Consider the following 25,721-nt stretch of genomic DNA (forward strand, 5'->3'; position numbering starts at 1 on the left):
TAGCAAATAATCAATCAATCATGGATGCATGTGCTACAGTAGATATCACTGTAGAGTCTAAAGCAGCATTTTTCAAACTTGGCAACTTTAAGATGTGTGGACTTTAAATTCCCAGCCAACACGAACTGAAGTCCACACATCTTAAAGTTGCCGAGTTTAAAAAACACTCGTGTAAAGCTACAAAGAAGCATTTTCAGTTTTGTTTAAAAATAAAATAGCAAGCTGCCCAGTTGGAAACCACTTTTTATTATTTGACCAAACACTGTACCTCTTCTATCCTGATTAACTCAGTGTAAACTATAGCTTGGAGAGTCATCTAGTGGTGGTTAGAAAAACATCAAGAGAAAAGAATGATGAGCATCAAAAATAAAAAATAATGTAAACACTGCATTCCAGTGTGTACATACCACCCTACATACAACATACTACAGGTAATCCTCGCTATCTGACCACAATAAAGGCTGGAATTTAGGTTGCTAAGTGAGTTGGTTGTTAAGCGAATTGGAGCTGATTTTATAACCTTTTTTTAACAACAGTCATTAAACAAATCACCATGGTTGTTAAGTGAATCACATGGTCGTTAAGTGAATCCAGCTTCCCCAATGGACGTTTTTGCCAGAATTCGCTTCAATCACTTGAATTTGATTAAACCACTTGATTTGCTTAATAACCACGTGATTCACTTAACAACCTTTGTAAAAAATCATCATGTGACCATGGAGGTCGTAAAGCACTTTTCCCAAGGTCATCGTAACTCTGGACCATCATTAAACAAGCAGTCGTTAAGCAAGGACTACCTGTAGTCTAAGTTACTTTATCACATACTGGCATTCTGGGAAAAGCTGCTACTAAATACTTCAGTTATCGGTAAGATGTCAATATTAATACTATGTTTAAAGTACTTGGCCTTTGTTTCTATGAACAAGTAATAATACAGAGCAATTTCAGACCAACTTGAAGAATTTTTTTTTATATTGGAAGTTGTAGAGGACTACAGAGATGGCTTTGAAGTAGGAACAGGTGAAGGATGAGGAAAAAACTCAAGATTGCCCCACCTTGATTCTCCTTAGTATAAGAGCAGAGAAAGAATCTCTCTTAAGATTTGGTTAGTATACCCTATAACAATAACAGAATTCCAGTAGTTCATGCAGGGTCTGTTTTCTGACCTGGTCTACTGCTGAGCACTGAAATGATATTTTGATGCCCCTTAAATATTATCCATATCATTTACACACCCACATCCACATGAACAACTGTGTTATTAAAGTGTACTACTAAAATGAAAGTATAACTGAGTATGTTACTAAAATTTAAGTGTAACTAAAATTCAGATGAAATGCAATTCTGTGCAGAAAAATGTGAAGAAAATTAATCACAGTTCATTGCTCTTTCAGTATTTTGAGATCTAAAAAGTATGCTTAGGACCTACTGTTTTACAAAAAAAAAAAAGGAAAGACTGAGATTTTGGTTTTGGGTATACAAAAATAATAATTCTGAGTAAATACAGTTATTTATTATGTAGAAATATATAACCTATTTCTCAACAGAAATGAGAAAATTGTTTAAATACATTGCTTAAATAAACAAACAAACAAAAAAATAAATATATTCAGAATTAGAAAGTGCCCCTTATCCTCACTCCTTCTGAAGACATTTCAAGACATGGCTCTTCTGTCACGTCTTTGGTGATTGATGTAACCTGAGTGAGAGATGCCCTACAATTTGTGTTGAAGTTATTATTTGTTATTGTGTCATTGGATTACTACCGTATTTTATTCTGGCAAGATTATTATGTTCCTTGTACTTACTGACTGTACAATGGTTTGTTCACATGAAGCAGTAATAGAAATCTTATCAACAAACAAATAAAACGAAGCCAGCGTTCTATGGTCTTAAGACTTGGAGGAAGGCACTACCTTCTACTCTATATGGTCATTTTAAGAGAGAGCTTTTAGAATATTCTGCTTACAGGATAACTTATTCCTCTTTGGTTAAGAAAAAAATATACAGGAGTTAATGAGCTTTGTGATGTGCTATCATACATTAATGGACCTGTTATAAGATTATAAAATATTGTTAATTAATTGATCCAATATAAGAAATTTCTGGATATAATTCACTACTAGATTATGTAATTTTTTAAAGATGCAATGGGTTTCTCAAAACTAGAGAAATAACTGATAGCAAAATAATAGTCCTCTTCTACAACAATTCTCCAGCAGCTGGTATTCAGGGACTGTTCCTTTTGTAGCAGATAGTCATCATGACTGGTCTGTACTGATAGCCTTATTCTCCAGGACCACGTCTAATCTCCATTCTACAGCCATGTAAAGTTGGTGGCCATCACCATATCCTGTAGAAGCTTAGACTGTACAAGTTCAATCTTATCTCCTCCAGTGAATCCCTCTGTCTCTCCCTCTCATACCCACCTCGCTCTATGTGTACATGTATGTATATTTAGGTGTGTGTGTGTGTATTGTAGTTCTCAAAATACACAAATGCAGCCTAATGAACACTGTTCCAGTTGTTGCCACAAGACAAATATAATTTTCATGATATATCACAGACACACGGTACAACAATCCTATGCAAACTCAAGCATCGCAACTACACACAGTTGTAGGCCAAGCATAGAATCACAAAAGTGGTTTTGACTATCCTAGTTAGTAAATATTAGCTTGCCTCACATTTACATGACACATACCATGAAGTTATTTCCCAAATCCTTTACCTACAAACACCCGACTTTCTAAATTTTCTTTCAATAATATCTTTCAGTCTTTATACACAACCACCATGGAAGCCACACAAATGTTTACCTGAATTACATCTGCAAATTTATGCAATCCAGAAGTGTTAGTGAATATCCCAGCACCTAGAGTAAAATAAGTATTAAAACATTATTTCTATATCCAAAATCTGTGCCCATTACATACATTTAATATACTGTTTCCCACGTTTTGTTATTCACAACCATACACGTATACAGGAAGTTTAGAAGATGGTGTTAAATAAAATTATCTGAAATTCTGACCACTATTTCACAATATAAACAGAGATGATAATCTGAAGCCTTAAGGGCCAAATCCATCAATTCAGCCCCCAAAACCCCTTCAAAAATTAACACCAAATTATAAATGTTAAGAGAAGGGGGAAAATCAAATACATAGGAGCTCAATCCCTGGTGACTTCATGGAGGTTTCTTGGCAACAATATGGACATTGTATTGTAGAAGGCTTTCATGGCCGAAATACGATGGCTGGTGTGGGTCTTCCAGGCTGTGTGGCCGTGTTCTGGAAGTTTTGGTTCCATTCACCCCAATATACAATTCACCATGGAAAAAGAAATGGACGGCAAACTTCCATTTCTAGACACGTTGGTCATACACAAACCAGACTTCAAATTAGGACACAAAGTTTACAGAAAACCCACCCACACAGACCGGTACCTACACAAAAACTCCAACCACCACCCACATCAGAAAAGAGGCATTATCAAAACCCTGATGGATTGTGCCAATCGGATCTGTGAAACCCAATTCCTAAACTCTGAACTTAACCATCTTAATTGGGTCCTACAAGCGAATGGCTCCTCCAAGAACGAAATAAAAAGAGCCATCAAACCAAGAAAACAACATGCGACTGAAGAAGAAAAACAGCCCCTCACCAATAAAGTATTTCTGCCCTACATCAAAGGGGTCACGGACCACATGGGAAAACTGATGGAAAAACACAACTTCCAAACAACCTTCAGACCCACCAGAAAAATACAACAAATGCTAAAATCAGCAAAAGACAAAAGGGACCCCCTCACCGCCGCAGGAGTATACCGCATACCATGCAGTTGTGGACAAATATACATCAGAACCACAAAACGCAGCATCCATACCAGGATAAAAGAACACGAAAGACACTGCAGACTACAGCAACCAGAAAAATCTGCAGTAGCTGAACATGCTCTCAAGCACACTGGACACAAAATCCTATCTGAAAACACAGAGATACTGGACAACACCAACAGCCACTATACCAGGCTATACCGGGAAGCCATTGAGATTCACAAACACCAGCACAATTTCAATAAAAAAGAGGAAAGTCTAAAAATCAACAAAACCTGGCTACCAATCCTGAAAAATACAGCCTGCAAAAGGTCAACAAACTCAACTCAACCACCAGGACACGTGAACAATTCACACAATGAACATGCTAATCATCCTCAGCAGCCACTCGTTAACAACTCAATAGAAAAAACCCTGCCTAACCCCCAGTAAGATACACACATATTCTGACACCAAAACAAGCAGCCGCTCGTTAACCCAACCCTCCCACCCCCTTCAGGCACCCTCGCTGATCTCTATAAATACCCACAAAAGAGTCACATCATCCTGGGCACAGAGAGAACTGCTCCTGTCTGTGCTCCTGCCCTCTGAAGATGCCGGTCACAGATGCTGGCGAAATGTTAGGAACCAAAACATGGCCACACAGCCCGGAAGACCCACACCAGCAACAATATGGACATTCTTTGCCATTGCCTTCTTCCAAGACGTTTTTTTCAACTTCCCAGTCTAGCTACAGCCTTGGGATTTCCTGGTCGTCTCTCACCCAAGTACTAACCTAGACTGACCATAAGTAATTTCCAAGGCTAGACAAGCTCAGTCAGATGCTATAACCCACTGAGTCATGTGAAAGTTTACACTGAAAATGTAAATTGAAATGTGAAAAAGTTAAGTTAAACAAGGATTTCACTTACAATTTCTTGTTGATTTTATATGATTCAGATATACTCACACCCGAGAGGGTTCACACTATGGTGAAAGTGGGAATCAAGTTAATTTTCATTTATGCATCTCAAAGGCTTTTGAGTTAATATTCCTTAATATTAACTTGCACATACTGTATGTTTAATCAAAAGTCTTTGAACAGTTTTGTTTATGCTTGATTTTAAGAGGAATACTTTAGTGAATTATTTGGATTCTGAGAAAATTTGATTTAGCAGGTCAAAACCTGTCAAAAACACTTAACACATTCTACAGAAATGACTTCACAATTTGGACTGCTCTTTCATTAATGGATAAATACAAGAGAAAGCAACCTTTAAGTTAATTGGTCCACTGGCAGATGTGGGCAGATTGTGGCTATACGTGGCTTCCAAAATTCCCCTAGATTTTCAACCCGATTTGGAGTCATTTTAACAAGAGGGAAAAGCTTAAAGGATGAAATGGGCACCATAAGCTGCGTAGGGCCTTCATTTAACTTCTTAAAACCTTCCCAAATTTGAGTCAGTTTTCCAATTCTGGGGGCAAGGAGCAAAACAGGTACCTGAAATTTCTGGAAAAGTTAAGGCACCCATTTTGCCCCTTAAACCGTAATCCTTCAGGAAGGGCAGAATCTTTACCCCACCTCACTCCAGGGCCTTCACACCATTGACCATCACTCTCTGCAGCCCTGGGAAGCTAAGCTCCTCATTAAAACATGTAGCTTTCTCTGCAAGAAGTTGTCCACCTCTGCATTAAGGGGTGCAAAGATGGAAATAAGGCTTTAAGTTAGGTATGGAGCCAGTGCAACTCAATTACTTTTCTTCATTTATTTAACAGATGTATATGGATGACCATTTTATATGCCATAACCCAAAATAAAAACATTAAAAAAAACCACCATAAAACTGTAACAAAACCTCCTGGCACCCCAGAAGGAAACATGCCTCCATACATCCACGTTCAATTTCACTGGGCCCCAGCCTCCCCCGACTTCTCCTATCTGGGGGAAGAGCCAGCTCTTCAAGGCTTGCTAGGAGGGTAGGGGCTTGCCAGATCCTAAGGGGAAGCGTGTTCCACAGGGCAGGGGCCTCTATGGAAAAGGCATGCTTCCTGGATTCCACCAGATGCAACAATTGGTGGCTCCCAGTTGCCCGGGGTCATTGGGAATTGGGCAGCATACAAGTTTCATAATAAAAAACATTTAAGGGAAAGGATTTGGAGGGTGCCCATCCTATCTGATCTAGTAGGACAGGGAGAGGCAGTCTTGAAAATAACCCGGCCCTGTGCCATACAGGGCTTTAAAGAGGATAACCAGCATCTTGGATTGCACCGGAAAAGAAATTGGAAGCCAGTGCAGCTTGTGCAGCAGCAGTGTAATACAGGCAAACCATGGAGAGGTCACTTCTGCATTCTGGACTTCTGGATAGTCTTCAAAGGCAGCTTCATGTACAGTGTGTTGCAGTAATCCAGCTGGGAAGTGACCAGGGTGTGAGTGACTGTGAGCAAGGCCTCACGGTCAAAGAATGGGCGCAACTGGTACACAAGATGTGTACAAAGGCCCCCCAGCCACAGCTGCCACCTGCTCTTTGAGCAGGACCCCAAGTCCAGGAGGACCCCCAAATTGTGCACCAGTCCTGTCCAGGGGAGTGCTCCCACCAGCTAGAGTCAATTATGACATCACACCAGATCCAGGAGGACCAAAACCCCAGAGCTAATACCCCTTACCATAATGTTATCCTGTTCCAGTTAATGTTATGACCCTGCTTACACCAACTGCAATTCCTGGACTGTTTCAAAGGCATGCCACCCACTGCAATAGAGCTCCTATTTAGGATAAATGTGAGGAGCCTAACTTCATCCAATAGAGCTGCAACTGGTGAATCAACCAATATGTCCACAACAGTTCCCTGACCTTCTAAGACAGTAACAGATCACTAAGCCTCCTACTCCCACCCACTCAGACTCTGGACTGTATCCTTTCTGTCAAGCACAATGCTGCCCAGAGCAGACAGGACAAAATTATTATCTCTCACAATCCCGTATTACATTTATTCTAAAATTATCCACCCTCCCCATGACATTTTTGCCTAAAAATGATGTCTATACTTACGGCCTGCTAAATATTGCACAATTTGTTCCAGTGATTCAATGAGAGAATTCTGGGTTTGGAATGTGATTTGAGCCTTTGCAAACAAGTCAAATATGTAGCTAGAAATTCAAGCAGAAACATACTGTTAAGGAAGTATTTTTAGTACTGCCTTCCTTTCTCTGCAGGATGAAAACCATGCTGTTATTCTTCGCTTACAAAATCTGATTATCTTTTTTTTTTTTTACTTGCCACAAATGATCACTGCACCACCCACAATTGACACTGACATTGGGTTCAAAAAGGAAAAAGGGAGGGAGACAAAAGAGTAGACTTTATAGCTGTGTGCCTAATTGGATGTACAAGATAGCAGAAAGCCCCATCTCATTTTGAACACTGCATCTAGTCTTAAAACAAACTATTATGAAATAATTTCAGATTTAAAAATACGCCAGTTGCAATGAGGCTAGAATTCAGTCTAGAGTTATTAATCTTAGCTCTGGGTCAACAAGAGGGAAGTCAATGTTTTACACTCATAGGCTTCAGCCTAACTTCCCTCACAAGTTGCTGTGAGGATGACATGTGCAGAAGGAGGCTATCAGCTATTGCCTGGAGTTCCTGAAGGGAAGGCGGGATACGATTATAATAAATGAATAGAGTCCTTCAAGAATAAAAACAACTCTTTCCAAAGCTTTCAATTTCTTAAGTCTCCATAAAAATAAGGACTAGAAATCTTTTTCTAAAAAGCAAAAGCTTAAAGAAAGTTCTCTTATTTTATAGTCCTCACCTTTTTCTTTTCTGGAAACCGAGAATCCAAGGCAGAATGCACTGGTCTTGCCCGCCCCCCCCAGCTAACAACCCTCAGTTAAGAGATTAGGCTACGATACCTTTGGCAGAAGATCACCCCATGAGCTTCACAGCTGAGACCATCTCACTGGAAGTTCTGCTTACCCTGATCCTTTTTCCATTATCTCAGTTGTCTCCCCTATGCCAAGGAAAGGAGGCTCTGGCTTCACTACAAAGATTTTAGTTATTAAGTGTTCTTAATTAGATATATATGAAATATAGCCTGCCAGCATCCTTTCATGGCTCTCAAAGTGGGAGGACAAGGGGCAGAAGGGACATTTGATGCTTTTTTTTTTTTTTACAAGGGAGGGGGAAACATTCTTTTAAGAGTCAAAATAGTGCCACCTTAAAGCCTCACATATGCCAAAGAACTCATTTTACTTTTTAAATTCCTGAACTACCCTCCCAAAAAGGATCCTGGCCCTTTCCACTACCAGAGTGCAGCCCTCAATGAAGTATGCAAAGCTCAGTGGGACTCGAGAGAGGAGATGGCAGATCTGCTGATTAGCAGTAGTTCCCAAAAGCGGAATGCGTGGCTGGAGCTGTTCAGAACTACATCTGGTCTTCAGCACCACATACGTGAGCTCAGAAGTGGTGCACTGCTGCCTTAGATTGCTCTTAGCTCTTTGTAAGTTGCAGTACTGTTGGTGTTCTTTACACTAAATTCGCCTGTTTCGCTTAGGCCTCAGCATTAAAGGTAAGTAATTACCTAATTTTAATGGACATTTATGAACTGTGTGTGTCATGTCTGTAATAATATGAGTCTGTGTCTGGATATGTATGTTGTTCTGTTGATGGAGTTAATGAGATCCTGAAAAAACAGAAATTTACAGAGCAAAAGGGAGAGTTATGAAGCAGTGGATTGATACGGTGGATACCAAGATGGTTTGCTAACACTTTCTAGTCTTCTACATAGAAAACTGCAGAGAGGGAAAAAGCAAAAGGGATTGCAAAGAGCAAAATGTGTGAATGGTCAACCAAATGGCAAATGCAGTTCAATTTAATTAAGTTAAAGTGATGTACCTTTTTAGGCAAAATCCCCTAAATTCATATATACACTGAAGGGGTCTGAGCTGCTTATAATTAACCAGGCCTGGGGCCCTGATACTACAGACGAGCACTTTTCTTGGTTGAACTGATTGGAGGATATTATTCTCAGCTGTTTTTTTTGGTGCCTTCGAGTAATTTTTTAGCTGCTATATTATGTTATTTGTAATTTTGGTTACTGGTTTTTATTCTGTTTTTAGTTGTTAGCTGCTCAGAATCACATATTTGACATGGGTGGCCATACAAATTTATTAAATAATTACATAAATATATCATGGGGTCATAGTAGATAGCTCAAAGTGTCGACTCAGCATGTAGCAGTTGTGAAAAAAACAAAGGCCAAATTCCATGCTGGAGATCATTAGGAAAGGAATTGAAAATAAAATGTAGCGCTGCAATGCCCTTATACAAATCTACGGCATGCATGCATCTGGAGTCCTGAAGCACTATGCTCAGTGCCCCACTGGAAGGAAGGGAGGGAGGGAAGGACAGATGGACCAACCTTCCCCATGAGACTAGGCTAAAATATTTGGGACTCTTCAGCCTGGAAAAACGGTGATTAAGTAGCAGCATGACTGAGGCATATAAAATCATGTATGGAGTGGACAAAGTAGTTTTCTTCCTTCTCTCAAAGTACTATGATCAAAGCCATCCAATGAAACTGATTAGCAGATTTCATACAGCGCATCATTAACCTGTGGAATTCATTGCTGCAAGATGTGGTGATAGCAGGTAGCTTGGATGGCTTTAGGAAGGGATCAGATAGATATATGGAAGAAGACCTGTCAAGGGCTATCAGTCTTGCAATCTCCATTGGGCTGGAGCCATGTGCCTTTAAATATCACTTACTTACAAAGGTGAGGTATTGGGACAGGGGCATTGACTCATGCTTGCAAGCGCCCCAAAGGCATCTGGTTGGCATGGTGGGAATTCCAGCCAGACTTCAGCCATAATAGCTGTGAATGCCAGGAAAAATAGTCCTGTCACCTGTGGACAGCACCAGCTGGATAGGCTGGCCAAAAGATAAGCATGCAAAAATAAGGAATATATAAATGCCAAGTTGGAAGAGATTTTTTAAAAAAAAATCTGAAACATACCTTCCATCTTTCGTGAGTCCACTTCCACTTGGTGGGAGTTCTACAGCATCAATAGCACTTTCTAGCTGAAGAAGAATCCCTTTAAAGGCATACAAAGAGAAAGGAAGTAAAAATTTAATGTGGTTATAAAGGGATGCTCACTTTGGGGAGAGTCCTCTGTCTTGTTTCTCAGGCCATGCGGATGCACAACCTTCTCTGTTTTCCTATCAAGCAAGGGGTCCCTTTTGCTTAATCCAGTGCATGGAACAGAGTGAGGAGTCTACTTGTTACATATATGCAGGCGGCCATCACGGAAGGCATGGTTTTGAAAAGAGAATACACTTTTGCACCACCAGATCCTAAAATGATCAGATCGATAATGCAAAGTGATAAGTGGGTAAAGTTTGGACAAAAAAGTTTACAGGTAGTCCTCGTTTACTGATAATTGGGACCAGGAACTCCGTCACTAAGTGATGCAGTCATAAGGCACGATGTCACATGACTGCGCCAATTTATAAGAGCAATTCCGGCAGTTCCAATTGTCGTTGTTAGGTGAATCTCATGTGGTCACAGCATCCTGCAGTCATGTGATTACTATTTGCGACCTTCTGCCAGCTTCCCCATTGCCTTTGCTTGTTGGAAGCTTGCCTTGAAGGTCACAAATGGTGATCACATGACTGCAGGACGCTGCGATGTCACAATTGTGAGCCAGTTGCCAAGCGCCTGAATCGCGATCATGTTACCGTGGGGACACTGCAATGGCTGCAACTATGAGGATCCCCCTTGTTCAGCGCTGTTGTAACTTTGAACGGTTGCAGAATGAGTGGATGTTAAGCGAGGACTACCTGTATAGGGTTATTTTGGCTGAACTGAGTGTTTACAAAGAAAAAGGTACTTACGCTTTATTTTTGCTATATCTTCAAGGTCCATGTTTAGTCCTGTTTTAGAAAAGGAGTTTTCCTTCAGTTTAGTCTTAGAGCAGATGCCATCTTTTCCTACCATTCCATATATTCATATAAAGATAAATATTCTTGTAATATATCTATACCTATTATTAAATAAATATTGAGATTTATTTCAGACTTCTATGGTAGGTGAAAGAATTAAGACAAGGAGGTACTGCCAAGAATGTTGATGGGAATCTTGCAGGCCACTTCAGATTCAAAACAGCCATTCTGCACAATCATACGAAGGTAGGTTATGCCAATCTCAGAATACTGACCACTGTCTCTTATGTTTATAAAATCATGCAGAGTTCAATTACTCCCTGAGATAGGAAAAAAACAAAAAACCCTAGACCTTTTGAAAAAAACTATAAATCCCTTCAAACACCAGTGCCCCAAATTGGCCCAGAATTACTCACACAGTTTTATCACCCCCACTGCCAAATCCCTTCCAAAGAACAGCGGTGTCTGTGCATAAAGTAAGAGACAGTGGGTAGATGATTTCTAAGTCATTTTGGGATCATTTATTTAAACTGAAGAGTAAATCAAGGACAGAGCAAATAAATATTGCAATGCCTTGTTTAACTCGCTATCTTTGAAAACTGATGAAACTTCAGTTAGCCCAAAATAGAACCACTTGATTGCTAAGCGGGATTGGCCTGTATGTTTACATAATGTCACTGCTTCTAGTTTTTTTTTCTGGCCCATTTCAAAATTTTGCAGATTTTTAAAGCCTTGAAGAGTTTGGGATCAAAGTATTTAAATAAATGTTTTCTCCTACTATCTGTAGCTGTTTGGATGCTTAAGTTGTCTTTGGGGCCCCCTCCTCTGAATGAAGTTAGATGGATGGATGGCTGTGAGAGAAAAAGCCTTCTCACTGTGGCAGGCAGACCTCTCCCCCCACCCAAGGAAGTGTCCCCTCCAAGGAGGGTTGTCTGACCTCCATTCAGTTAACCTTTCAATACAAGTATGCCTGCTATAAAACAAAGCCCTCAATTTTTACGTGGCCCAGTCAGTCTGTTTGTATGTTTCTGTGCACTAAGATAATCTACCTGAACTGACATGTTCCATGTTGAATTCAGAGTTAATTTCATTCTGTTCAACTTTTCTGGCTTGGTCTTCTAACACTATGTTGATGGCATCAACAGCTGAAGCTAAGTCATAAGGAGTCAAATCAAATGATGTCAATTCTTCACACAACCGCTCCTAGAAAGGGAGAAAAAAAATGAAACATTTGCATTTCACCAGATAAGTTGTACAAACAGTTACTTTGCATTTTTGTGCAGTTCCTGTGCTGCAAAGACAGTGGTATTAACAGAGTAAATAAAAAGAAAATTATCCTTTTTAATATGTTAAATTGGCTACTTCAAGCAGGATCGAAATCTTTCTATCCTCTGTTCTGACTGCTGTCATCAGTCAATACCAGATGCTTCAGAGCAATGCACAAGCTGTCATAAAAAATATTTTTTTCCACCAGGGAATTTTATATTCTTGCTATATTACTTAAGGAAAGCCCCAGAATAACTTCAGAGAATCCTTAATATTCTCCATCCTGCTTCAGATCAAAAGACTTAAGAGTAGCATCTCCTTTGTTGTAGCAGAGGAAGACAGCATACTTTCTGAAACAAGAGTTAAATATTAATATAAGATCCTTCCCCACTTTGATTTAGCAGTGAAGCTATCAGTCCTCCTATATGTTCATAAGGCAGCTGTGCCTGTTTATGATAGTAAGGGTGAGAGTGGGGAAAAACATGGTATTTAAATACAATTACTTGCCTCTCAAACAGACTACACATAACTGCATGAAATGAAAGGTACCCATTACAAACAAAACATGGCTTCCCACTCTTCAGTAAGAATACATCTGAACTGATAAATGATCCTAAATCTGGAAGCACCTTCTGCACACTTGATTCAAAACGTATTCTTACAATTTATCACTGGGTAAAAAAACAGGGTATTTCTCAGATAGAAACTATGGTTTTGACATAAAGATGCACTATCCTTTCAAATTAAACATTTACACTTTATATTTTTCATTTAATAGCACATAGCCAAGCAAGACTCAACCGATGGAAAGGGAACCATTCTGGAGATCAGAATATTCCAGCAGGGAGTATTATCAGCTTGTCTTAAAATTTGATTTGGAAATGTAATTAACTTCAGCAAGCGATGCAAAAGGGGGACATGTTTCCCAGAAGATGTTATTCCTTTTCCTATTTAAGCTGGCTGTCCCTACCTCTCTCACTGCTTGCATTCGCAAAAGTATTATAGTAAATACTTTTCTGGGAAAGTGCAGCCAGTTAAGTCCTGGTATACAAGGTCTTCCTCTGGCATGGATTGGTTCCTGGGATCTCCAGTGATACTAGCATCTTTCTGAAACATCTTCACACCCTCATAGGTAGATTCAGGAGACTTCTTACATATGGGGTGAGACATCTCTCAGAGAGAAAAAGGCAGGGAAGCTGAGAAGCCCCTGGGCCCCAGCTTGGAGTGAGAGTACAGGCAGGAGTGAAGTAGGTAGTAGATCCCTGGGACTAGTGGGAGAGCATCCAGGTTCTGATCTATCATCATATGGGACTGTAGATGGTTCAGTGGAAGGGTGTGGAAGGTGTTTGGTAACTGGTATTGAGAGAGACCAGCATGAGCAGCTTGCCAGACTGCTGGTCTCTCAAGTAAAGTGTAATTGTGGAAAGTGAATGCAAGGAGGTTGTAACTGAAACTGGCACCCAAGTTGTGGGGTGGGTTCTGTGAGAATGAGGCAGGAGCGCCACCCCCCAAAATGATGGATCAAAGGAGATACAGCAGGTCATTTCAAAAATGAAGGATCATCAGTTTTGGGCCAGCTCTCATTACTGGTCCTTTAGCTCCAATCCTGGGTCCTTACGGCCAGGTCACCAGGGACCTCTTCTATAATAAGAACTTGCTCGCCCATGACTGGGATGATATTGTCACTGAAATGTTCTGCCATGTTGGTGTTGGATGTTGTCTTACTGATATTGGCTGATATCTAATTCGTGGTTTTCTCTTATGCTATTGTGTGTGACGGGTATAGTGTTGTTGACTGTAATTTAATCATGTTTTGATCCCATTGGGGGTTGATATTTGCTTGTTCTTACCATAGATGTTTCAATTTTACGGTGTTGATGTTGTTTTAGACTTATTGTGTCTGTTCTATTATTTATATATTTGGCTACACCATGGAGGTTTTAATTTTGTTATAAACTGCTATGGGTCTGTATGGAGTTGGCAGCCTAGAAACTCAATAAATAACAAACCACGGGTAAGCCTTGTAATAAAATAAAAACATGATTCTGTAAAGAACTACTCACAGGAGTCCTCTAAGCAGAAACAACTTAAATCCTACTGTATTTGCTCATTTACTATTAAATAAAATTTTAACAACTGGTCCCCTAAGGAAATGAGACAAAAATATAATAATATCCTCCATTCCACACCTAAGTTCCAGTAGTAGAGGAAATAACCTCAATATAAGAAATCTGAGGGGGGAGGTGGCAAGATTTTAAAATAGTTTTCTTCATCCCCAAATTAAACTTGGAAAAATATGCTCCTTCTGACCAAGGAACTGGTTTTACACAGAATTTACCATTATCACACCAATTCTCTACTGCATATTTTTGGTGATTCATCCTTTCCATCTTTTTAATGCTAAAGAGTTTGTCTAATGACTGCTTCTTGCTTGCTTAAGGTCTCTTGAAAAATTATATATACACTGATTAATGACTTTTCTGCAAAAGGGGACCTAAAATGTTTTCCAAAGAGCACAAACCAGGAACAAGTCAACTGTATTTTTACATACCACATTGTGAGCTTCATCAAGTATTACTACAGTCCCCTTCAAGTCCAGATTGTGAGATCTTCGACTCTATGAAACAGCAAAACACAACACTTCTTCTCAATTAAAGAATCCCCTGTCGTGGCAGTGCAAACTGAGTAAAGAAGTAACACATCCTTTCAGTGAATCTGATACTCAATAAGTACCAGCACAGAATGACTAACCCTATCTCCAGTGGGAGGCCAAGAGATCACATTCTCTGATACAAATGGAGATTCTACACTAGTGTTTTTCAACCTTGGCAACTTTAAGATGTGTGGACTTCAACTCCCAGAATTCCCCAGCCAGCATTCTGGGAGTTGAAGTCCAGGTTTGAAAAATACTGTTCTACATAAATATAAGGAGCATAAATTTAAGAAATCTTAAACACTAACAGATTTAAGTGACCTGTCAATCTCTTACTTCAGAACATATGACACACAACTTTGTCATTTCATCCAAATCCTCCATGATTTACTCATGACTGCCGTTGCAAAATATATGACTCCTTTTGTTATACACACACACACACACACACGTACGTATGTATATGTATTATATATATATATATATATATATATATATATATATATATATATATATAAACACAAAAATCTGGTATTAAAACGGTTAGTATTAAAGAACAGGAAAAAGAGGAAAAAGAATGGAAAAGGCACTGAAATGTTTTGCTAAAAGTAGAAAAAATTACAAGGGAAACAGGTAGGAATTGTAGCAGCAAAACAGATGGTAACTCATTCTGGAGTTTCAGAACCTCATGGCTCATTTTTCCCTGTCTCTCAAACTACTGAACTAATAATCAGTAGGGATCAATAGCAGTTGGTTCACAGGCTGATAAAGATTCAGGAGACGGTTTGTAAAAAGCCAGATGCAAGGCTCTCCATTATCTGCAAAGAGGTCTGCCTCCTCACCATTTTAAAGAGAAGTTATTAAGCATAAACAGAGTATGTCTCCATCCTAAGCTAATTCAGAACCATTTTAAAGAAATTTTAAAATTTTCTTAAATTTATTAAGAAAAAACAGAGAGTAAATCTCCACCCTAAACTAATTCAGAGGATAAAATAGTTCTGAATGGGTAATAATTCAGTTGCTTGTCCTTCTCAGCTCAATAAATCTTGTAATGAAGGCTCAAAATTCTGCTAAGAAAAGTAATTTTTGGTCTGAAGCAGGCTAACAGGATCCTATAAATGTAGTTATCCAAAGGAAAAATGTTAGCAGACAAAGTTCATATGATGAAAGAAGCTGCAGCTGCCAGAACTCAGTCAAATATGTAAAGTTCAACCAGGAAGCTCAACAACCCAGAGGGCATTGAGTATATTTGGAAGGATGAAAGTAAAGGAGACACACTGCAGGACAGCTCTCTAATCAAAACAGAATCGTAAGTTGCCAGGAGAAAGCCCTTAAAAAAACACTAGCTCCTTATGGGGCACAAAAGAAGAAAATAGGCGATGTAATAACGGCAAAATATTACCCTTCCTCAGAAAGACAACACGAGAGGAAAATAAATGCAAATAGCTTTTCTGGATCCTGTCCACTTCATCAGGAGCTACAGGATCAAATTCTTCTGAGGGAGCTTAGCAAGACCATGCCACAATTGCCTCGACTTGACCTGCCTAGTCCAACCCTGAGAGGATCTGAGCAACTGATCTGTCTGATGCCAAAAATATTTTTCACAGAAGCCATGTCAGTGTTCTTGAGATCCATCTCTCCCTAGCAGGGAGCAGGTCAGTTTAAAGACAGCTGATGGCCACCAATAGATAGGTATGCTTGGCTTATTGCCACTGTGTAAATCCCTAATGTGAACTCTTACATGTGCTTAGCTGGATTCACTCTTTGTTTTCCTCCAACAGCACTCCAGGTGTCACTTTTTCTGTCTGAGCTCCTCAGAGAACCAGGGAGATCCCCAGGATCAATAAACAGGGAGAGGCCAAGTAGGGCAATCCGATCTAAGGCCCTTGTCATACACCCATTCCAGGTAGAGACAAAGGCCTCAGTTGAGTTGCCTACCACTTCCTCAAGAAAAATCCAAAGCTCCCTCTAGAACTCATCAAGTTCATTAGTTGCACTGGGTGGGCTTCCCTGCAGGGTGCAACCAGAGTCATCTGACCATGACAAAGATTCAGTGATAATGTCCCCCACCCTTGGATCACAAGGCGACCATCTGTGTGTCAGGCACTTGATGACTTGGGTTAGTGTGATGGAGTGGAATTATGAAGGCCAAGCTCAAGGAGATAAGCATTTTCTTAGCTCACCGGAACCGCGTGGGAGGAACAAAAGGATGAGACTGACACCTCCCTGAGGAATTCACACTGTTGTGGCTGGAGGACTTTGGGAACTGGGGTTTTAGTCTGGGAAATTTCTTGCTAGAGGTTGTAGCTAATAAACATAGCTGGAGTGAATTTGCATGGTCTCTTGGAGTTCCTTGGGCTAGGCCTGACATCAATCTTCCCTTTTGTTCCTCCCATGCGGTTCCGGTGAGCTAAGAAAATGCTCATCTCCCTGAGCTTGGCCTTCATAATTCCATTCCATCACAGTTAGCTCCGTAATTGCTACTGTGACCACAAACTCCTGGGTTGATCTAGATTCTACATCACATGAGGACAAACCCAGCTGCTTCCGAGAGCCCAACTTCAACCTGGGGTCTCACATCCGATTATCTGCATCACAGAGCTTCTAAATGCCACAGGGCATTTCCCAAAATATACAAAACAGGTTTGACTTTTTTAAAAAAACAACACACCATAAACATCATATACCTTTGAGTCCAGCAAATAATTATAAGGCATAAAAATGATGTCTGCTTGCTGTTTCAGATTCCGAGAAAGATAATAGGGGCAAACTCTGTTTAAAGAGAAATGAAAAAAAAAATTACACAACGTCCTTCAGGTTAAATTGCTTTCAATAAAGCTTTATCGTGTCTATCAAGAATCACTTGCCACCTTTTTAATAAGTTGATCTTAAAAGCAGATGATCTAGTATGCTTATATCTTAATTGATATATATCAAAGAAAATACAAAAAAGGAAGAAGAATTAAAGGAAGGAACTTTATAAAGTTGGCAGAAAGAGAGATTATTTATTACATTGTAATTTCTCAGTCACAGTTGTATCACTCACTGAAAAAAATACATGTTTACTTAATCAGCTATGTCTCAAAAACAGATTGGTCATGAGACAGGATACAGGTAGTCCTCACTTAACAACTATTTGTTCAGCGACCATTCAAAGTTACAACGGTGCTGAACGAATGATGGTTATGGCCGGTCCTCAAAGTTACGGCCGTTGCAGCGCCCCTGTGATCATGTCATCAAAATTTACAACCGCAGTGTGTGCTTCAATTCCCCCCACCCACCTATTTCCCCCTGAACTCTGCCCTTTTGGCTGCTCTGAACTCTACCACCTACCCCTGCCGCCCCCAGCTGACCTTTGCTGTCTTCTTCCTCCTGTTGCTGCCAAGGCATGCCCAGCCAAGGCAGCTGCTGGCTGTTTGCAAGGCCCTCGTATGGCCTCCCCATGGCCTCTATGAACCCTTGTGAGGCCACACAGAGGCCTCACGAGGCTTCAGGGAGGCCGTTTGAGGCCATGCGAAGACCTTGCGAGGCTTTGCGGAGGCCGTATGAAGGCCTTGCAAAGGGTCAGTAGCTGCCTTGGCCAGGCACACCTCATCAGCAGCAGGAGGAAGATGATGAAGATCAGCTGGGGGTGGTGAGGGACGGCAGAAGTAGGCAGCAGTTAAAGAGTGAAGGGTGGCCATTAGGGCAGAGATGGGGGGAGACATGTGGGTGGGGGGAGTTGAAGCGGAAACGAGCACGACAGGGCAGGAGAAGCATGTGGTCTCTGCCTAAAGATGGCACAGTACCAGCCTAACAACCGCAACTGGAACTACTGGAACTGCCATTGCTAAGTAGTGTGGGCACATGATGTTTCGCCTAATGACCACATCACTTAGCAACAGAAATTCCAGTCCCAATTCGGGTCATTAAATGAGGACTACCTGTACAAGGATTTTCACTCAATCTCCCACCTAATCACTTCAGGAACAAGAGCTACAGCAATATAAATAAATGAAAAGCTGAATGCATTTATTGAACAATTAGCCATAGATGTCTTGGGCATAAAGACTCAGGTGTGACATTATCAAGGCACAATAAAGTAACAGATTAGCCATAATCTAATCCTTCTAGAATGACTAGGTCCTTCTAAGAGCTACAGGTAGTCCTCAGGTTACAATGGCAATTGGGACCGGAATTTCCATCACTAAGTGATGCAGTCATAAAGCACAATGTCACGTGACTCCATTGCTTAGTGACGACATTCCCATTGCTGTTGTTAAGTGAGGACTGCACGGATCATTACGTGAGGACCGGTGAGAAGAGGTATGAATCCAGGCAAGCAGGCGCCACAGCTAGGCAGTATGGAGTGCGAGTGAGTGGGCAGGTGCCACAGGTGGGCACTTCGGAGTACAGGTGAGCGGGTGCTGCAGGCAGGCATTATGGAGCGTGAATGGGTGCTGCAGCCAGGTGTTATAGAGTGCGGCAGTGTGAGTGGGTACTGCAGGCAGGCAGTGGCCACGGGCGGATGGTACAGAATATGGGCAGGTGCCGCAGGTAGGTGCTATGGAGCATGGGCAGGCGGGCAAAAAAGCAATGGGAGGAAAAGCAACTTGCAACCTCTTGCTGGCTTCCCCATTGACTTTGCTTGTGCAAAGCCAGCAGAGAAGGTTGCAAATTGCAATCACGTTACTGTGGGACACTGCAACCATTGTAATTGCGAGCTGGTTGCCAACGGCCTGAATTGCAATCACGTGACCATGAGGATGCTGCAACAGCCATAACTTCAAGAACCGACTGTAAGTTTCCTCATTCAGTGCTGTCATAACTTCGAATGGTTGCTAACTGAGGATTACCTGTATTGCTATTAATGTCTGCTCATAGAAAGCTAGTTCAAAAACCTGTATAACATAATGGATGAACAAATGCTACAAGCCAGGATATCCAACTTGTGGCTTGGCCACAAATTCATTAGGCACTATTAAACCAAAACAAGTACCACTTTCCAGCTGCAGGCCTATTCCAGCACTCTTTTTTAATATTGAAATAATGCTGCCCCTTATAATTCAGGAGACTTCCATTTTAGTCTACAACTGTGGATAACAAAACTATGGATAATGAGGTCTTGAGTCTGTAGAAAGGGGAAGGGCTAGATCCTGAAACCCTGGAAAAGCAGGGAAAAAGCACTGGGAAAAAGGGCTGAAAGGGCTGAGAAGATTGGTGGGTATACAATAGGACAGTGTTTCTCAGCCTCAAAACTTTAAGATGTGTGGACTTCAACTCCCAGAATTCCCCAGCCAGCATCTGGCTGGAGAATTCTGGGAGTTGAAGTCCACACATCTTAAAGTTGCCAAGGATGAAAAATATTGCAATAGGAAGACTGGAACTGGGCAGGCCAGTGGGAAGACTGGCAGCAGATTGCTGGATATGTGGACCCCAACTCCATGTACATGCAAAATGTATTGGAATCTCTTGCCATGAACATGGATACATGAAATCCTTTACTGTAGATAACAAGGTCTATATTCATTAGCCACATTTGCAAAAGGTAGATGATTTATTTAATTTATAAAATCTCCCTTCTTCCCAAAGTGTCTCTGGGCAGCGTACAAGGATTAAAAACAATAGTTTAACAAAAACCATAACATCCAAGGCCACAAACACAATCCAATTCATAGGGAACAATATTAACCAACTATTAATCCAACTATTAACCGGCAGAGTTTGCCTAACCATATGGCTCAAACATGTGGGAGAATAGTCAGGTCTTTAATGCCTCACAAAAGGTTAAGGTAGGGACCATCCTTGTTCCATAAAGCAGGTAACACCACAGAGAAGGCACGACTCCAGGGTCCAACAAGATGACATTGTTTAATGGAAGGGCACATCTTCCCTGCTAAATATGCTGAGGCAAGCAGAGACAATGGAGATAGACAGTCCCACAAATAGCCAGGGCCTATGCCATGTAGGTAACAACCAGCACGCTGAATTCCACTCAGAACCCCATTGGGAGCAATACTGTTACATGGACGTAATGAGAAATGTCCCAAACTGCCCGCACCACTACATTCTGGATCAGCTGCAGCTTCTGAATGCTTTTCAAGGGCAGCTCCATATAGAATGCACTACAGTCATCTAAATGAGGTGACTAAGGCATGAGCCACCATGAGCAAGGCCTCCTGGTCCAGGAATAGGCACAACTGGTGCACAAGATAAACCTGTGCAAAGGTTCTCCTAGTCATGCTGCCACCTGCTCTTTGAGCAGAAGTTGTGAATCCAAGAGGACCCCCAAGCTGTGCCTCAACTCTGACTGGGGAAGTGACCCTCCAGGCAGAGTTAAAGATGGAAAATCTCCCAGTCCCAGGGGACTTAAAATCCATAGCCACTCAGCCAATTGAGCCAATGCCTGTTCTCCCCCCCTCTACACCCTCACAACCTCTACTGAGAAAGAACCTTGACAGCATCACTTGGTTGGTCCAGGGTAGAGATGCATAACTAGGTATCATCAGCATTTTGATGATACCTACCTTTGTCAAGAGATGATCTTGCCCAGCAGCTTCATGTAGATGTTAAATAAGAGCAGGGAAGAAATGGAACCCTGAGGAATCCCACAAAGCCACCTCTAATGAGAGCCACCTGTAAAATTTGCTTTAAGGATGATCACAATAAGGCATATAAAATGACCTGTATTCACTTGTGCTATCAGCCTTTGTTCTCTGTGGCAAACGCAGGGACCTTGGCCCATCCCAGAATCAATGAATGATTAAACATCCTTTCTGCACAATCCTCAGCAAAAATGCATCAAGTTATCTTCAGTTTTGAAAGCTATGTTGGTAAACCTGGTTCCCTTTCTCCATTTTGGCTTAATACTAAGCCAAGCATTTGTTGAGCTAAGTCTCCAGGAAAGTAAGACAGAGTTTAAAAAAGAGTGACCTGTGTTTGTTTCCATTTTTAATAAGGTCTTCAATGTCCAAGATGGGATTAATCAGGTCTTTCTCGGTGCTTTTTTCTACATGAAAAAGGAAAAAAAAAGATGTGTACGTGAAGTAAATACAGTTACAACTGTCTCTGTCATGGAGTTTCATCAATCAGCATCAGGTCTTTGTGGCACCTGTAGCCTGAGGCTTGACAAGACACTGGTATTTTCATGTAGCATTAGATAATAGAAAATCCCAGGTTTCGTCTTTGGGCTGAAAGAAACTGGATGGTGTAAACCTAATGATAATAGCGGATCAATAGTATACTTACCTATATTAAAAATACAAAAGGGTATAAATTAATGGAAAGCTTTTAAAACAAAATAACATCTGGAATGTTTTATAACATTAAAACACTAGCACAATGTATTATGGAGGGCAGAGGGAATGGCCTTCAAGGACAGGAAGAAGAGCTGCTACAAAGGCAATAGTCAGATACGGGGTGCCTGAGCTGGGGCCAAGAAAGTATCTTGAGAAAACAACTCAAAGAAGCCCCTCCCTAGTTCACATGCAGACAAAGGGAAGGAGGGAGAAGCACATTCAGACTTGCAAGTTTCTGTTACTACAGCTGTTACAATAAAAGTAATACTGACCTACATGGCATTGGTTTCTTAGTCTGGCCTACCTGGTAGAGCTGACCTGTATTTTATTCCTCAAAAGTAAGGAGGGAAAGCAAGGAACAAAATGTGACTTCAGGGGTGCAAAACCTGGGGGCCCACAGTCACATGAAACCATTGGAAATGGCCTCTGAAGGTCTCTGAAAACTGTATCATAATTTTTAGTGTGATGAAAAAAGAAAAATTCTTAAAACTATGACAAGCAAATCATCACACTAATTTTAAAAATGTAAATGTACAAAATGTAATATTTAGTTTTTGTCCAGCCCCAACCACTGCTTTTTGGAGTACAGCCTCTGCGTGTTGCCCAAAGCAGTGTTTCTCAATCTCAGCAACTTTAAGATGTGTGGACTTCAACTCCCAGAATTCCCCAGCCAGCTGTGCTGGCTGGGGAATTCTGGGAGCTGAAGTCCATACATCTTAAAGGCTCTGAGATTAAGAAACACTGGTCCAAAGACTACGCTGATCCTTAGCCCAGAAAAGTTGCATATTCTTACAGTAGTTTACTGCGCCAAGGCCATTAGGGCTGAATGGGTCTTAAGATTCCTGCACATTTTTCAGAACTATTAAACCTTTCTGAGAGGTAGCTGTGAAAGACTGTGGAAAGGAAGTGGGGAAGGAGTACAGTTTATGGGAGAAGAGGCAACGCAACCCTGATGTGGCAGTTGTGGAAGTGAAACATTTTAGGGAGACTCTGCCTTAATTGACTTCCTGTAAAGGAATTTACTCTGACAACTTTCAAGATTATGTTTTTATCCTCAGTTGGCCTTTCTGAAAGCTATTTGGTTCTTGAGTTTGCCAGCTATGTGGGACTTTACAACAGCTCTGTCAGAATCATTCTCTCCCCGACATGGGGCTCCACAGTGGTGGGGTGGGGGACATGATGTTATTCTGATACTATAGTAGCTTTCTATGCACAACCAGCACCATTTTTAACATGAAGCCAGCTTACTGGAACTGTGCAGATACTACTTCTTTGCTACATCTTTCCCCTTTGTATAATTTATTTTAAAACAAATGTGCCTCCAATGTCAATCAACAAAATGATCAGGGATGAGGAAGCGCATCCTATCAGGAAAGCCTGAAGGAACAGGCTATGTTTAACAGGGCTTGAAATTCTACCTGCAGCGCCCAGGATCCTGCTGTTTTTATTTGATTAGTGCATTAACCCTACACCATAATCCCTCACCCCCTCCACAGTTTTAATTAAAAACCTGTTCCAAGGCAGAAGGGATTCAACACATTACAAGCGGCAGCTGATCCAAGCAGTGCTCAGCTGCAAGGCAAGAGAAGACACCACTGACCTTTTCCATGACTGCAGCCTGCACCATGGTCCCCGTGCTTAATTTTTTTTTTTTTTACCTGTTCAATCACGTCCGATTCTCAGAGACTGCCTGGAAGAGTCCCTGAAGTTTTCTTGGCGAGGTTTTTCAGAAGTGGCTGGCCCTGGCCTCCTTCCCAGGGCTGAGAGAAAGTGACTGGCCCAAGGTCACCCAGCTGGCTTTGTGCCTAGGCTGGACTTGAACTCACAGTCTCTAGCCTGATGCCTTAACCACTGTACCAGTCTGGGTGCAATTACCCAGTTCTACTACTAAACAATTTCCTCTCATTTCTGCACTTATTTATTTAATTCAGGCACCACCCAACTCCAAAGCCACTCTTTGGCATTTAACATTCAATAAGGTTGTGCTACAGTAAGATCTGATGCCCTGCTCCTTCCTTCCTTCCTTCCTTCCTTCCTTCCATCCATCCATCCATCCATCCATCCATCTTTTCTTTCTTTCTTTCTTTCTTTCTTTCTTTCTTTCTTTCTTTCTTTCTTTCTTTCTTTCTTCTTTTCTTTTCTTTTCTTTTCTCTTTTCTTTCTCTCTCTTTCCCTCCCTCCCTCCCTCCCTTCCTTCCATTTGTATGCTGCCCATCTCCCCCAATGGGTGACTCTGGGCGGCTCACAATTAAAACCACAAACCCAAGCCATTAAAAAATCATACCATATAAATAATTAAAATTAATTAATTAATCAGTTAATTAATTAGCATGATTAGATGAACTCTGGGCCTGCCACTTCCATGTACCAGGAACAGTTCCAATAAAATTACAACATCTGATGGTTTAGACCTTAATTATTGTTTTTCTCCATAAGACACCACAAATATGTGCAGGTGACAAGATATGCAAGCTACGTGCACTGTCACTATCAGCTTTTCTTAAGACAGATAAAATAAAGAAGATCAATAGGGCACAGCTAGACTGAGATGAATGGATATATAGAATGGTTCTGTGGTAGAGTGAAACTAAAATAATTTGTTGCCTTAAAACATTATTACATAACCCAAATAAGAAAACTGCCTTTTACTCCTTTGGCCTTTATGTCTCAGAACATGCAGGGTGAAACAGATGGTCTACCAAGCCTGAATTTCAATATGGTTATTCAGAAAACCTTACTGAGAAACTCATATGCTGAATAGACACCTGTTTAACCTGTCTTATTTTCCAGCCTAATAATTTGAAAGCTAAATTAGCATATACACAGGAAAATAGGTTGCATACATTAAACTTGTTAATGATGCTATAAGCTCATCAAACCATGACTATAATGGCTTGATCAACTGGGGCTGGCAAATGTAACAAACCATTAACGTAAATGTCCCATCAATAAAAACCTTATCCAACATCAACCAACATCCACACTACTTACCTTCCACATTGTTATAGAAATGGCACATCCGAGCTGTCACTTTCAAACGACACAAATGGATCTGCAAAACAATTAAAATCCAGTTCAGTGCATTACATAATGAAGCCAAAATATGTTCACAACTGCACTTGTTTAATTTAAATGGATTGATTAAACAAACAAACAAACAGGCATCTGCAGAATCCTGCATAACATCTCACAATCAGGGTATCACCAAAGGAAGACTTTATTCCTGGTGGCCAACCACTTCACTTTAGATGATACAAGGCCCTCTACTAAAGAATGGAAAAGATAGTGATATATCTAGAGACAGGGTTCCTTCAGATGTGAAGGGGCAAGCAAGATTAGTGCTTTGAACTGGACTCAGAAAAGCACATGATAAAATTAAGTTTTGAAACAGGGAGGCTGAATTCCCTATCAGCCATAAGAGTAGCAGATTTTTCCCTTTTTAATTCTTTCACTTTATTAAAATTAAAGAATTAAAAATTAAAGAGTAGCCATAAGAGTAGCCCAAGAATAATCTTGGGCCAGTGTTATTTTGCACATATAGTTTTACCTGCATGTGATTGTTTTCCTGCCTTTTAACTTCAGGGTGGATGCAAAGCTGGTCTCTGGAACCCAACACACATACTTTGGGTCTGTTTTAACAGAAAAAAGATCCAGAGCATTTCCACATAATATAAAAATACAGATCAAGAAAATGAAAAGGTTGCATCTTTTATATTTTAGCTTAAAAAACAAAAAAGGTAAAATGGGGGCAGGGGTAAGCAAGTTAA

The 25,721-nt window shown here is 40.8% G+C and overlaps 1 protein-coding gene across 6 annotated transcripts in view; it reads right to left on the reverse strand.

Moving 5' to 3' along the window:
• RTEL1 (regulator of telomere elongation helicase 1) overlaps window positions 1-25,721 on the reverse strand; it is a 113,171-nt gene that overhangs the window by 69,764 nt on the left and 17,686 nt on the right. For all 6 annotated transcript variants that reach the window (XM_088153120.1, XM_088153118.1, XM_088153117.1 and 3 more), the window contains exons 5-14: window positions 25,502-25,583; window positions 24,946-25,006; window positions 21,590-21,665; window positions 17,365-17,449; window positions 14,576-14,641; window positions 11,808-11,961; window positions 10,711-10,749; window positions 9,833-9,911; window positions 6,867-6,964; window positions 2,820-2,875 (exon numbers count right to left, since the gene is read on the reverse strand). In XM_088153120.1, coding sequence (XP_088009246.1) covers window positions 2,820-2,875; window positions 6,867-6,964; window positions 9,833-9,911; window positions 10,711-10,749; window positions 11,808-11,961; window positions 14,576-14,641; window positions 17,365-17,449; window positions 21,590-21,665; window positions 24,946-25,006; window positions 25,502-25,583 — 796 coding nt within the window. The remainder of the gene's footprint in view (window positions 1-2,819; window positions 2,876-6,866; window positions 6,965-9,832; window positions 9,912-10,710; window positions 10,750-11,807; window positions 11,962-14,575; window positions 14,642-17,364; window positions 17,450-21,589; window positions 21,666-24,945; window positions 25,007-25,501; window positions 25,584-25,721) is intronic.

Source organism: Python bivittatus, unplaced genomic scaffold (genome assembly GCF_059951505.1).
Source record: "Python bivittatus isolate LINGU-HERP-01145 unplaced genomic scaffold, Pbiv_v1 ctg000700_np1212, whole genome shotgun sequence".
In the NCBI taxonomy this organism is placed as follows: Eukaryota; Metazoa; Chordata; class Lepidosauria; order Squamata; family Pythonidae; genus Python; species Python bivittatus.